Source organism: Mustelus asterias, chromosome 20 (assembly GCF_964213995.1).
Source record: "Mustelus asterias chromosome 20, sMusAst1.hap1.1, whole genome shotgun sequence".
NCBI lineage: Eukaryota > Metazoa > Chordata > Chondrichthyes > Carcharhiniformes > Triakidae > Mustelus > Mustelus asterias.
Genome location: NC_135820.1, coordinates 58,638,656 through 58,654,592, shown reverse-complemented (window position 1 = coordinate 58,654,592; position 15,937 = coordinate 58,638,656). Strand labels below are relative to the sequence as shown.

The window sequence follows — 15,937 nt, the reverse complement described above, 5'->3', positions numbered from 1 at the left end:
CCCACCCACTGCCCCACGGCCCGATCACTGGTCCCCCGGACATGCCTGGGCCCAGCCCCCCCCCACCCCCTTCCCGGCCCGCCCTGATCTCCCATCTTCCCCCCCCCGCAACTGGCAGTCCCAACCGCCCCCCTGCCGATCACTGACCTACCTCCCTCCCCCACCGATCCCGACTGCAGAGTGGCAGTGGGACTACCCCCCCCCACCCCCAGGGGCCCTGCCCCTTGGCACTTCCCCATGCACAATGGGCAGTGCTAAGATGACCCCTTGGCATTGGCACTTTGTGCCTTGGGCAGTGCCAGGGGGCCCTGCTGGTACTGCCAAGGTGGCAATGCCCAGGGGGCACCCCCGGCACCCGACCCTTGGGGGTGGCTTAATTGCCCCCCCTTCACTCCAGCAGCATCAGGCTGCCAGCTCCCTGCAAGTGGGGAGCTATACTAAAGCCCGCACAGTGCATCACTCCTGGCAGGGGGGAGAGGCTAGCAGGCCTGGAGATTTCAGTCCTGGGCCTGCGAGTCGGATTTGAATTATATTAAAATTATCTGCTACATATATTAAGCAGCTCATCAGCGCAGAGTTGACGGCACCGGAAATCCGGCTCTGGAAGATGTGCGGAGGCCCAGACGCCCAGTACGAATCAGCTGCTTGTTAGAGTCTCACGTCCCGCTGCACTAAAAAAGCAGCGCAGCGGGATAGGAGAATCGCCCCCATTATAAACTTGCATTGAATTAAAAAGGAGCCTGTTTAATTTTGTGGTAAGCCTCTCAGCTTACATTGTCAGTTTTAACAAAATTCTACTGATTGAATCTCATTCTCAAATGCATATTTACAGAGTGTGTTTGCTTGCATGTTATAGATTTCAATTTTATACAATTCCACCTCCATGTGAAAAATAAATTCAGTTGGATTCCTTTGCAGTCAGACATCCATCTCTGCCCGTTTAATGTCCAAGTGGAGAAAGTGAAAATGACCCTCTGTGTGTGCGGACTAAACAAAAGACTTGAGTAGAAATACTGGAAAAAAATACCCAGCGTGTCAAGCAGTATCTGTGGAGAGGGAAACAGAGCTAGCCTTTCAGGTCGACGAACCTTTGCCAGAACTGGGAATATTCCGAGATGGCAAAAGTTTTTAAAAAGGCAGAAAAAAGGGAGAGGGGAGGAAAGAACAGAGTGATGATCTAAAATAGGGTGAAAGGCAGAAGAGATTTAATGACAATAGGAATGATGATGCAAGGCAAAAGGAGATGGTAATGGGACAAGTAAAGAAACAAAAGATGTCCCTGGAGATGTGCATGAGAAAATCAGAATCACTACCAAAAACTACTGTAAGAAAAAAAGTGAAAAAATAGGGCTAATGTTATCTGAAATTGTCACACTCAATGAAAAGCTGTAATATGTCTAGTTGAAAGATGAGGTGTGTACCTTGAGCTTATGCTGAACTTCACTGGAACAGCTTAGGAGGCCGAAGTCAGAGTGGAAATGGAGGGGAGAATTAAAGTAAGGGGACCATAAACTTGGGATCGCACTTGAGCAGTGTGCAGGATTATGTGAATGAACTCCGAATAGTATTGATTGAATCTATCACCCACATTGGCAAGGAGGTCAATGGACCCTTAAATTCTTTTTTTGGAGTGTGCGACTGATTTGTTGAAGAGTGTGACTCTTTCAATTTTGTTTTGCCTGGCCAGCCATGTGAGGCAACAAGCCGACTTGTGCGCAGCCTATGTGGGAACCTTTGAGTTGCACACAGCTTAGAGGGAACATCGATGGAGAGTTATCCAGTCAGTCAGCAACAAAAAATCTGATTGCTTTCGTGGTATTTCAACCTGAAATAAAAATTAATAAAAATGGATGATTCTTAGATTATTCAGAATCTCGAGAATGCAAAAATGTGCTATTTTGTTTCAGAAAGTAGAGGGAAGCACTTAAATGAATACCGGAATGTTTATGGTAACACTGAACTCAGTATTATGGAGGAAGAAAAATAAATCAACATTTTTACTTACCTTCATCTTTATATTCAGTTCGTATTCAGAAACAGCTTTGGGCTGGTCTCTGGAGATCACCTGAATCTAACAAGACATTGCTTCAGATCATTTAAGGAGACTCTGGAGAATGTATACAGCAAAACACCAGGCAAGGTCTGGTAATGTTTAAACATTTTGGATGTGGCAAGGATGTAAACATTTAACTCTAGGGGAAGAATTGTCAGTATTTATATTCTTTTTACGTGAATGAAGCCTAATTCAGTGAGTTGACCTGCATTATTCAAATGATTCAAAATATAAAATTGGCCCTTTTACTTCATTGTGTCTGTGAACTAATTAATGTTTATTCTCTGTCGCCTCAAGTGCAAACAATGGGCAGGATTTTCCCTGCCTCAGGAAGACAGGTTAGGAAGCATGGTGCAGGGAGTGGATCAGGTGAAATAGGTGAATGGACTGCTTGATCAGTGGAGGATCAACTCATCAAGGCCACAATTAGAGGGAATATTACGAGCTTGCTGACATTATTCTGGCAGGGAAGATCACAAGCTTCTTAGTGGTAACCTCCCAGAAACAACCTGGAGAGTTGTTGAAGCTGAAAGCTCCATGGTGCAAAGAAGGGATGAGGGTTGATCAGGGGCCATATGATAGGTTTTTCCCTCTGATCATAGCACCCTGCTTTTATGATGCCATCTCAATTTTTACTTTTAACGTTTCTCTTAGATCACCTCCATGTTGAGGTATTCTCTCAATCCCCAAACTGCCACGGTAGGATTTCCAAGTTCTCAGAGCTATGGGCCCTCTGACTGGACTGGCAGCACAGGGAGCATCATCTGAGTTGGATAGTAAGCTTGGAGACAGTCAATAAAGAGTCCGCTAGTTTGTTTCCCAGCAAGTGCAAGCTTAAAATCCCCATTTGGTCCCATGTCAGGATCCCGAAGTCCGTAGTAAAATTCCACCCAAATTGTCAGTTTTGTAATATAAACTATAATTGATCTCTAGGGTGTGTGCAAGGTTTTCCTATGGCCAAGCTCTCCTACATTCCTGAAGGGTGATTCCTCATTCAGTGCTTAGTAGCTGTCCTTGTTGGATTGGAATCTTGCTGTATGGGAATTATGGGCACAGTTTCAGTATTTGCTGCTGCACATGGCAGTGCAGTGGAACATCTGGCCCAACGCCATGGATAAAAACCTTTATAACAGTTATTTATTTAATATAAGTTCACCCCATTGACTTTAACTGCTTTTGAATGAAATTATGTTGGATTTTAGGACTGTAAATCTGTATCTGGTGGTTTTACAATTTTTTCACCAGTGGAGGCACAGATTTTAAAATAACAGGTAGCATGAACCAGTGTTTCCATAGACAATTTGCTCTCAAAGTGTGTTTATCAATGACCTGTTCTTGCAGTATTCTCTATTTTTTTATCAGATGATTCATCTTCGGAATGCTACAGTGGCTCCACTACCCTGAATCCTGCAACATCAAACAGTACACAGGGAGATAGCACATTCCCAGAAATAAATGGAAACAGCTCCACTGGCTTGGACTACAGTGCTAGCCCGGAGGACCAGCCAGTCAACCTCAGTGAGCGGCTTCAACCTGGTCAAATGGATAATGGCAGTACAGATGGGCAAAGAAACCGGGTCAAATACACTGGAAAAACAACTTCTGATGTCAGATTGAACAGGGACACAAGAGAATATGGGAGTAAGGTATGGTCATCTTTTTTTTCAAATGAATTCTGAAGTTTACACTAGGAATTTGTTTTGAGACAAAAAGGGGTGTCCCTTTTATGTGGCATATATAGAATCTATTTACCACCAAAAGTTAATCCTCTGGGCTGAAACTAATGTGCAAATTTGAAAAAGACTTGCCATTATTTCTATGTAAGTAGTCTGGTGACTGTAACAATAACATTTGAAATTGTGAAAATTATAACAATTTCTAATTTGGATAAGCTGTGGATCGCATGAGGCCCAAATTGATCAGACTGACTTGCACTTATTTGAGAATTCAAACAATCATCTAACCTGGCAGAGCACAAGACCAGTCACAATAGGAGTTTGGCCCAATTTAGACATTTTCCAGTTCATTTCAGGCTAATTCTGGGGCAACTGAGTGTACTGCAGAACCCATCACTGTTTTGATGGATGGCCAAAAGGACATGAGGGCAGTTGCCCTTTTGGTCCTTCAAAGTGTCCTTCATCCAAGACACCAATACATTATTCCAAGCAGAAGTTAATAACCTGACAGTGTCATGTTCATTACTGCAGGTGCATGTGCATAAAAAAACAACAGATGCAAACGTTACTCAATGGTGCCATGTATCTTATAGATAGCCCAAGATTATATACCATATGCCAACATTTTCAGCTTTCCCAAGCCAAACCCTTAAACCGTCTTTTAGCTCTTTTTTGGCTCTCATGCATAACCATGCCTCAGCAGGACATATCTTCAATATGCAGTGCACAAATGAAACCATATCAAGCACACCTTCAAGGACCATAAAGTTTTCAAGCATCATGCAATTAAGTTGTTTTACAGTCACTACTATCATTCAGGTTGTGAAGGCTTGTATAATCCTGAAGACAGATCTAGTGCAGGCACTTCTCTGAGTTGTTGTTAAGTTGCCCCAGCAACGCTGGCCTAGCATGTGAAACACACTATTTGGATAACAGTGGTTCTGTGTAAATTACAAGCAATTGTAATTGGCAATTCCTCTTCATTCTGTAGCTCTTTGAAGAGATAAAGAGGATTCCCCATCCCATCAACAAGGGTTATTGGAACTCATGGTGAAATACCCTTGAATGATAGATATTAAATGGGGAAAATGTAGCTGGGAAAAATAAAAGGCGAAATTAAACTGAAATGCAAACAAACATCTTCCTAAATGCGACGAAAGAAAACCAAAAAGGCCAAAATCAACGAATGTGCAGCTTTAAAGCTCCTCGTGGCCACTTTTAATGGCTCTTATCAATGACACCGTAGTGCTAAAGCAAGTAATTGACAAATTTGGCATACCAAGGTCCTGCCTTGATTAACATATCCTTTTGATAGTCAAATGAGCATGAACATTCCGGCATTGGGAAAATACTGAGCAACGCACTCTGTGCATAATTACAATGCTTGGCCACTGTGCCCAGCTTTCCATGATCAGGGTACACTTGCTGTGCATGGGAAATGTTGATCTACTCTGTTGTTTCTTAATGAAACATGTATGAATACTGGCTTCTAATTGTGCATTTTCAGAAGTGCTATTAGTATTGGAAAGATACTCAACAATCAATGATTTTTTTTGTCTATGAACGTGCATTTGAGAATATTTACGTCCTTAAAGCACATGTCCATTGTCCTTCAATGTGAGATTAAGGGTGTGACCTCATCCTGGTTTTTCCTGACCTGGGTCTAGAAATTTGCAAGCACCTGTCAATCTAAAACTTTCCTCACCAAGAAAAGAAAGTTTTAATCAGCACACCATGCACCTACTTTGAATAATTAGGTCTTGTGGTTTTAAAGGCACAAGTCAACAAAACACATTGAACCTTAGCAACAGAATACTAAATTGTGTTTACATATCATTGTTCGCCTGTCCTAGTCAAACGGCTTACTCTCTACTTTATTGTAAGAAATGCCACAGGAGATCTGCTGCTATGTAATACTTTGAATTTGCCTTGCTTCAGATGACTCAATCATCTAAAATGAAAAGGAGAAAGAAAGCCGGTGATTTCCTCTAGCTGTGACCTAAATTTAGTTTTATTGACAAACAATTCAATACATTTAAAGCTACTTTGAGTAATAATTGTTCACAACTTCAGAAACAAACTCATTGGATATAAAGAAGAATCTATTAGTGAGTGAAGAAAATTGTAATTTAACTTAGAAGGACTGTGGGGAGTACCACAATGGGCAAGGAACAAAAAAGAACATGCGCCTTTGGAGAGCCTTAAAAAGCAACTCAGTAGCCTGTGCCACGGTTGAAAGGCCAAAGAATTAAGATGCGATGGACAAAAATTAAGGAAAAGGGAAATTTGTGAAGGTATGGATCTGCAGATATATGACAGAACAGCGCAGCATTTGACCTGTGTTGGATAGCTAAAATCAAGGTGATATGTGTGAGGTGCTAACCCTCTGCTGCTTTACAGCAGTCGCCCCATGGATCAACTATGCAGAAGCTGCAAGAAGGTGCAGTTTCAATCCGCAGCTGGTTGTTGCTGTTATTGCCTGCTCTATGCTGAAAGTTCACATCATGACTCCTTGCAGCAGATGGCATATCTCTGCATTTGCTTCTTGTCTGGCTGCGACACTAAGAAAATAGATTTCAGTGGCATTCCCAGGTTAGTGTGCTGGAGCCTGCAGGAACTTTTGATGGCATTTTCATTTGTGTCACCAATCAAATAATGCTGGCTCGTGTTCACCCTGCCCAGCATTCTTTCTTTTGTGACACATTGTGATTGGCTTATGAAGAATCATTTAACATGATGGTTTGTTAGCCATTTGCATCTTAGATTAATGCCACAGAGTGTCTGCTGGCATAACCTCCATTTGGAAGAAATACCCCTGTCTTTCTGCACATATGTTAAAACAAGGTCACTTGCAAGGTCACCTGTCAGCAGTTGCAGGGATATGTTTTTTAGTGGGAAGCACAGAGCAAACTAATCTGCCTGGCATCCCTCTTCAAATCCTCTTTATTAAACATTTTGGGTAGAGTTCCCACACGCGGAACTAAGTCCCACGGTGGGGCCAAGATGAGGAATGTTTCCCCTATGGAGGCTGACAAGAAACTACACCATGAGTTTGGGGGGGGGGGGGGGGGATGAATATTCTCCCATCCCTGTAGCGCAGTGGGCCAGGAGACTCAGCGGCGGCCAATTCGTGTGACTCATGCTAGTGCCTCCGGCAGTGCAGAGTGTGGGAGATTCATTTTGAAAACCCCGCTTGTAAAAAACAGCATGATTTACTCCAGTTTTTACGTGAATTTAACACTTTGAATTTTTTTGGGAGAATTGCCAATATCTTTCAGCAACCCCCCCCCTTTCAGCAACCCCCCCCCCCCTACCCCGGCTCACCACTGAACCCACTGACAGGGACATGAGAGAGTTCCTATTAACTCCGAGCAATCACATTGGTGTTAGTAAAGAAGTCGGAAGCACAAAGGCTGATGAAAATCTAAATGCAAACAGAAAGGGAATAAACAATAACCTGCTCAGAAAAGGCCATCTGGCATGAAGGACCGCTTCAAGGATTCCTTCCTATTTCTTACGATCTTCCTGTCAGTTTAACACTCTTGGTGCCTGGTACAGATCTTATACATCTGGTGGCCATCACTAGCTAAACTCAAAGATTCTTTCAGATTGGCAACGGGAATGAACATGTGTTTTGCTTGATTTTACTAGACCTTTCCATTACTGCTGGTTATTTTGGGTTCAGTAAAAAACTGCTGTTCAGCAGCAATGTGTCCTTCAAGTTACATCATGGGGCAAATTTATAATGTCAGCATCAATTCATTATCTTGCTACATGATATAATAACACAACATCATTTCTTGGTGCATGTGTACTAGCAAATTGTACATGTAATATAAAGCAAGATTGACTTTGCTGCAGTATTTAAACAGGAGATTAGCGCACTTTCTAAGACTTGCATAGAATTACATAGTATATAGCATTAAGACAGGCTATTATGTCGGTTTTTGTGAGCCACCTCCCAGTCTACTTCATCTAACCCTATTAGCATATCTGCCATATACTTATTTATCCTTCTCTTAAACGCATTTATGTTATTCACCTCAACTATTCCATGCGGTAGAAAGTTCCATATTCTCTCTGGGCAATGATGTTCCTCCTGAATTTCTTACTCAATTTATTTGTGAGTATTTTATATTTAAGGCTTCTGGTTTTGGACTCCCCACAAGTGAAAACTTCTTCTCTACATCTACTATATCAGACCTCTAGTACTCACCCTTCAGTCTTCTCTTTTCTAGAGAAGAAAATGTCTAGATCTGTTCAATCTTTCCTGTTAGTTATAACCTCTAATTTCTTTTATCCTTCTTGCAAATGTTGAGTATCTTGTACCTTCTTCAGTGCCTCTAATACCTTTTCATAACCTGGTGATTAGAACTGTGCTTACACTTGATCTGTCATAGAAAGGAAGAAGCTATTATCCTGCCTCTTGGTTTAATTGACAGCACAAAATATCAGATATTCTATAGGAAAGAACAACAACGGCAGTGACTCTTTAGGGGGAGCATCACCAGGTAGAATTTTGTTTCCAATTCAGGGCAACTGCCCTCAATCCATCTGTAGAACGTGTAGTACTGTATACTGCCTTTACATTCTGCAAGACCCATACTAACATCGCAAGCTGCTGGGATGTAAGTCTTGCACAGTGTACATGACAATAGGTCCAGCTTTGTTGCCATTATAAAAACATCTTCCTCATGTCATGAATTACATATTAAAGCAAACAAACTTGACAGACATTTCATCACTCCTCAGCTCACCAAGGGACTGTGATAGACAAACTATTATGCTTGGTCAATTTAAATGACTATACTATCAATTCATGTGTTGAGTGCAAAATTGGTTTGTGTGCTCAGTAAGACTTGTGCTATAATAGAATTCTGTGTTCATTGAGACCTATTGTAATACCCTGATTTTTTTAGAAACGATTCTAATTATAAATAATGGATGATTGAAGACATATATGTTACACAAGTTAATAGAGAAAGAGAATATCTCACAGTGTACATATTGGTTACGGGCGATGCCTGAAAGGGCTTGTATGAGAATTCTGTGTGTGCCATTGCAGGATGTGCAATAATGTCTCTTTGCAACCTGATTTATGTGCCGTATATTCACTGTAATACTGTATGTTCAGCTGTTAATGTCAGCTCTTGAACATTACTGCCAGATCCAGCTAACTATAGTTTATTCCTCCTGTACCACATCTCAAGAAGTATCTCTAAAATATATTTTTAAATAGCAAAATGCTTATTATCTTTCTATGGTCCTCTTCAATGATGGTTGGTATAAGTTCAGATTAAATCAGCATAAACTATTCTGTATTTTTGCTTGGTCTATTCTTCCATACTGATAAATTACAGAATTGTAAAGTAATAGCCTGATTAGTAACAGCGCATCTGAGAACAATGTATATAAAAAGGAATTTAATTTTTGAGGACAGCAAAATTACGTGTGATCATTGTAGTAAAGGTAAAGTCGCCTTAGTCCCAGATGACCATAGGCTGCTCTTTCTTTGAAGGGGGGAGGTGACTGGTGGTGATTTAACCTGAGGGTCACCACACTTCAGGAGAGAGGCAAGGTTGAGAAGACAGGCCTTCATGAGTAAACTCAGCTGGTACGGGAATTGAACCGACGCTGTTAGCATTACTCTGCATCACAACTCAGCTGTCCAGCCAACTAAGCTAAACCGACCCCATTGTAGTATCTTACACCTGATATCACCAGCAGTGCCTTTGCAAGATCCTCCAAATTCCAATGTCAAGAAAGATGGTCCAACAGCAGCATCCTCTTCCATGTCAACATGCCCAGCACTGAGGTGGTAATCCCTGAAAACCAGAAATGATGTGCAGGCATGTCACTCGTACACTTGACACCAGATTCCTGAGACGCCTGCTCTACCCGGAACTCGGATTGCAGCAGGAAACTCCCAGGAGGACAAGAGAAACATTCCAGAGATGTTCTCAAAGCATCGGACTCACCTGATGAAGGGGCAGTGCTTCGAAAGCTTGTGGCTTGTTCCAACAAATAAACCTGTTGGACTTTAACCTGGTGTTGTGAGACTTCTTACTGTGCTTACCCCAGTCCAACGCCGGTATCTCCACATCATCCCTTTCAGTAACATAGCACACTTCAATGAGACAACCAATTCCATGGCACAATTTTTGCAGCTGAATCAATTGTTCATAAATGTCACATTTACATTGATTAAGATTATGGTCAGTAACTGCACAAATCAAAGGGTGGGCAAGCACAAACTGGAAGGAGAGCAGCCCAGGAGTCCAGCCTTGGACACTCTGCGGGATTGACTGGCAAGTACATCGTATAAAAGCAGCAGAATAACCCAGATTCGTTCCCAACTTCGAAATGAGTAAACCGATTGATCCAAGTAGCCAGAATTTTACTGACACGCCCGCCCGTGGCTCGTAAGATTGTGCCCGAGGCCAATGGAGAATGCTGATTTCGGGGCGGGCGTGTTGGTAAAATCAGGGCCAGAAAGTCAAAGACATACAGAGAAAAGTTTGTCTTTACTGGGAAACCTCTTCACTGGTGAGTGCTGGCTGGCTTCTCCCACCCTGGAGCTGCCAAAAGATCCACACTTGACTCTAAAGAAAAAATGTGAAATAAGTAACTATTCAAGTACTCCACCGTCAAAGAAACTTCAGCTGTGTCTCAGGATGACTCAGTTATTCTCACTTCCCAGGTATATTGGTTTAATGATCATTGCTTAGCCCCACAATGGCCTTTAACAAAAGGGACCTGGCCATTTTCCCAGTTGGAGTTTTCTCAGGTTGACAGGCTTTCTAAGGAGGATCCACACTTCCTTCCCACCCCTTCTCCTATTTCAAGCCAAATTCTGAGAAAGAAATCTTTCCATTTATTATTGTGATCTTTTTTTATAAAAGAAATGTCCATTTCAAAATTGTAAGGATGAAAAATAAAATCACAAATCTGACATGCAAGCAGAAGATGTTGGAATTGCACAGGGCTCGTTAACCTGAAACTGAGGAGCAATGCCCCAGTTCAAACAGGAGTCCCACAGCATATTCACCATTCCCTCCACCTTAAAGCGGCACAAGACGATGGGAGCTTCTCATTTGAGTTAATACAGTCAGTGTTAACCTCTGGGAATTGTAAAGCAGGGATTTCAGCTTCTTTAAGGATGTGTCCACAAATTCACAAAAAACAAATCCTTTTTTATGAAACACACCGGGGCAGTAGTAGGTCAATCATCTCAGACAGCACATCATTACAGGAGTTCCTCAGAGTAGTGCCCTAGGCCCAATCAGCTTTAGCTGCTTCATCAATGGCTTTCATAGAAATCATAGAAACCCTACAGTACAGAAAGAGGCCATTCGGCCCATCGAGTCTGCACCGACCACAATCCCACCCAGGCCCTACCCCCCATATCCCTACATATTTACCCACTAATCCCTCCAACCTACGCATCTCAGGACACTAAGGGCAATTTTTAGCATGGCCAATCAACCTAACCCGCACATCTTTGGACTGTGGGAGGAAACCGGAGCACCCGGAGGAAACCCACGCAGACACGAGGAGAATGTGCAAACTCCACACAGACAGTGACCCAAGCCGGGAATCGAACCCAGGTCCCTGGAGCTGTGAAGCAGCAGTGCTAACCACTGTGCTACCGTGCCGCCTTCATCTACCGTACCGTTTCCTTCCATCATAAGGTCAGAAGTTGGGATGGTCATTGATGAATGCACAATGTTCAGCAGGATTTGCAACGCCTCAGATACTGAAGTTGGCCATGCCCATTTGCTGAAGATCTCGATAACATTCAGGCTTGGGCAGATACATGACGAGTAACATTCATGCCACACAAAGAACAGGCAACAAATATCTCCAAGAAGAGAGAAACCAACCATTTCCCCTCCACATTCAGCATTACCATTGCTGAATCCCCCACTATCAAAATCGTGGGGATTACTATTGACCAGAAGCTGAACTGGACCAGCCATATAAATACTGTGACTACAAGAGCAAGTAAGAGGCTCAGAATTCTGCTGAAGAGTAGCTCATTTTCTGACTCCCCAAAGCCTGCCTATCTTCCATGAGGCAGAAGTCAGGAGTGTAATGCAACACTATCCATTTGCCTAGATGACTGCAGCTCCAACAACACTCAATTGAAAGCATTGCGAATGATGACTGTCAATATTATTAAAGTTATCGATGACAAGCTCAGCTCTTTGGCACAGGATATCAATGCTGACACTGCTGAAATGCGGAGTACCGGTAAGAGGTTTAATGAAGCAGAGAAAAGAATCCTTACTGTTGAGATGCAGCTTTCTCATGCATTTTCATAACTTCCGAGATTGCCAAAGAGTGTTGGACTGTCAGACGTATTGGGGCTTTGTTCTATGATTGCGTGAAGGTCGCATTCTTTCAGGACTTCTCAGTGGTGAAACCGCAGAGGTGCAGAGGTTTCGATGAGGTTAGAGAACATCTGAAATCTATTGGAATGCCCTGCTAATTCCACTACTACATACGACAGATCCTCAAGGATGTCCAACAATCCTACTGATGCTTTGGCTTTTCTAAACTCCATGGAAGTCAATGATTTGGAAACACAATCTGCAGTCCATTGTTAATCCTGGACAGTACCCCTTGTTCTTCCATTTCCTTATGCATCCTGTGTTGTTCCTTATATTGACATAGGTGATCTAGTAAATTAGTACTAAGGTGAATTTCATCTGTTTTCTTCTTGAAACGAGGAACGCAATTTATCTTTAATGGAATGCATTCCTTAGCGTGCTCCTTTTGTTTGAGGAATGGGCTGTGTAGATTGAATGGCACTAGGGCTGTGCAATACTTGCTATCTCCTCTTATAATCCTTGCATTTATAATGGTGCAATATATTATATGGTGTCCTTTAATCATGGCTAATATGAGTAATACCACTGCAGGAAGGTGGCCAAGTGGCCGAGCACAGAGATTGTGAGAATGGCCTTACGGGTCTTCACAGTTGGTGAGGGAATCCTCCTTAGGACTAACTGTGTTGCGTATTTTTTGTATTTCTGTTATTTTGGGGACAAAGAATCTCTGATTTACAGATTACAAAATTAGAAAAAGACATTGGGGGCAATTCTCCCATCCCACTGTGTTGCTTTTGTAGCCCAGCGGGCCGGGAGACTCGGGTGGAGGCTGTTTCGCGGACTCTCCGCTGGGTGCCCCGGGCTCATAGAACATAGAACATTACAGCGCAGTACAGGCCCTTCAGCCCTCGATGTTGCGCCGACCTGTTGCGCCGATCTAAAGCCCATCTAACCTACACTATTCCAATATCATCCATATGTTTATCCAATGACCATTTTAATGCCCTTAATGTTGGCGAGTCCACTACTGTTGCAGGCAGGGCATTCCACGCCCTTATTAATCTCTGAGTAAAGAACCTACCTCTGACATCTGTCCTATATCTATCACCCCTCAATTTAAAGCTATGTCCCCTCATGCTAGCTATCACCATCTGAGGAAAAAGGCTCTCACTGTCCACCCTATCTAATCCTCTGATCATCTTGTATGCCTCTATTAAGTCACCTCTTAACCTTCTCTCTAACGAAAACAGCCTCAAGTCCCTCAGCCTTTCCTCATAAGATCTTCCCACCATACCAGTCAACATCCTGGTAAATCTCCTCTGCACCCTTTCCAATGCTTCCACATCCCTCCTATAATGCGGCGACCAGAACTGTACGTAATACTCCAAGTGCGGCCGCACCAGAATTCTGTACAGCTGCAACATGACCTCATGGCTCCGAAACTCAATCCCTCTACCAATAAAAGCTAACACACCGTACGCCTTCTTAACAGCCCTATCAACCTGGGTGCCAACTTTCAGGGATCTATGCACATGGACACCGAGATCTCTCTGCTCATCCACACTACCAAGTATCTTACCATTATCCCAGTACTCTGTATTCCTGTTACTCCTTCCAAAGTGAATCACCTCACACTTTTCCGCATTAAACTCCATTTGCCACCTCTCAGCCCAGCTCTGCAGCTTATCTATGTCCCTCTGTAACCTGCAACATCCTTCCGCACTGTCCACAACTCCACCGACTTTAGTGTCATCCACAAATTTACTAACCCATCCTTCTACGCCCTCATCCAGGTCATTTATAAAAATGACAAACAACAATGGCCCCAAAACAGATCCTTGCGGTACACCACTAGTAACTGAACTCCAGATGAATATTTCCCATCAACCACCACCCTCTGTCTTCTCACAGCTAGCCAATTTCTGATCCAAACCGCTAAATCACCCTCAATCCCATGCCTCCGTATTTTCTGCAATAGCCTACCGTGGGGAACCTTATCAAACGCTTTACTGAAATCCATATACGCCACATCAACTGCTTTACCCTTATCCACCTCTTTGGTCACCTTCTCAAAGAACTCAATAAGGTTTGTGAGGCACAACCTACCCTTCACAAAACCGTGTTGACTATAGAACGTAGAACATAGAACATAGAAAAAATACAGCACAAACAGGCCCTTCGGCCCACAAGTTGCGCCGGTCATGTCCCTACCTACCTAGGCTTATATATAGGCTTACCTATAACCCTCAATCCTATTAAGTCCCATGTACTCATCCAGAAGTCTCTTAAAAGACCCTATCGAGTTTGCTTCCACCACCACTGATGGCAGCCGATTCCACTCACCCACCACCCTCTGAGTGAAAAACTTACCCCTGACATCTCCTCTGTACCTACTCCCCAGCACCTTAAATCTGTGTCCTCTCGTAGCAGCCATTTCAGCCCTGGGAAAAAGCCTCCGAGAATCCACCCAATCTATACGTCTCAATATCTTGTACACCTCTATCAGGTCACCTCTCATCCTTCATCTCTCCAAGGAGAAAAGACCGAGCTCCCTCAGCCTATCCTCATAAGGCATGCCAACCAATCCATGGCAACATCCTTGTAAATCTTCTCTGCACCCTTTCAATCATTTCCACATCCCTCCTGTAATGAGGCGACCAGAACTGCGCACAGTACTCTAAGTGGGGTCTGACGAGGGTCTTCTAAAGCTGCATCATTATCTCCCGACTCCCTAAACTCAATCCCTCGATTGATGAAGGCCAGCACCCCATATGCCTTCTTAACCAACTCCTCTACCTGCGAGGCCGATTTTAGAGTCCTATGGACCCGGACCCCAAGGTCCTTCTGATCCTCTACACTGCTAAGAGTTTTACCCTTGATATTATACTCCTTCATCCCATTTGACCTGCCAAAATGGACTACTGCACATTTATCCGGGTTGAAGTCCATCTGCCACTTCTCCGCCCAGACTTGCATCCTATCTATGTCATGCTGCAGCTTCTGACATCCCTCCAACCTATCCACACCACCAACCTTCGTGTCGTCGGCAAACTTACCAACCCATCCCTCCACTTCCTCATCCAGGTCATTTATGAAAATGACAAACAGCAAGGGTCCCAGAACAGATCCCTGGGGCACTCCACTGGTGACCGACCTCCATTCAGAAAAAGACCCATCTACAACCACTCTCTGCCTTCTGCAGGCAAGCCAGTCCTGAATCCACAAGGCAACAGCCCCTTGGATCCCATGCCCTCTCACTTTCTCGAGAAGTCTTGCATGGGGAACCTTATCAAATGCCTTGCTGAAGTCCATGTAAACCACATCTACTGCTTTTCCTTCGTCAATGTGTTTAGTCATATTTTCAAAGAATTCCACCAGGCTCGTAAGGCACGATTTGCCTTTGACAAAGCCGTGCTGACTACTTTTGAGCATACTAAACTTCTCTAAATGCTCATAAATCCTGTCCCTCAGGATCTTCTCCATCAACTTACCAACCACTGAGGTTAGACTCACCGGTCGGTAATTTCCTGGGCTATCCCTATTTCCTTTCTTGAATATAGGAACCACATCCGCAATCCTCCAATCCTCCGGAACCTCTCCCGTCTCCATTGACGATGCAAAGATCATCGTCAGAGGCTCTGCAATCTCTTCCCTCGCCTCCCACAGTAACCTGGGGTACATCCCATCCGGTCCCGGCGACTTATCTATCTTGATGCTATTCAAAATTTCCAACACATCCTCTTTCTTAATGTCCACATACTCAATCTTTTCAGTCCGCCTCAATCCTGTAGGTCTTTTTCCACCGTGAATACCGAGGTAAAATATTCATTAAGCACCTCTGCTATTTCTTCCGGTTCTGTACAGACCTTCTCGCC

The 15,937-nt window shown here is 43.4% G+C and overlaps 1 protein-coding gene across 1 annotated transcript in view; it reads left to right on the top strand.

The window, feature by feature from the left end:
• LOC144508568 (nucleolar protein 4-like) overlaps nt 1-15,937 on the top strand; it is a 276,236-nt gene that overhangs the window by 186,464 nt on the left and 73,835 nt on the right. The window contains exon 6 of the mRNA XM_078236640.1: nt 3,416-3,699. Coding sequence (XP_078092766.1) covers nt 3,416-3,699 — 284 coding nt within the window. The remainder of the gene's footprint in view (nt 1-3,415; nt 3,700-15,937) is intronic.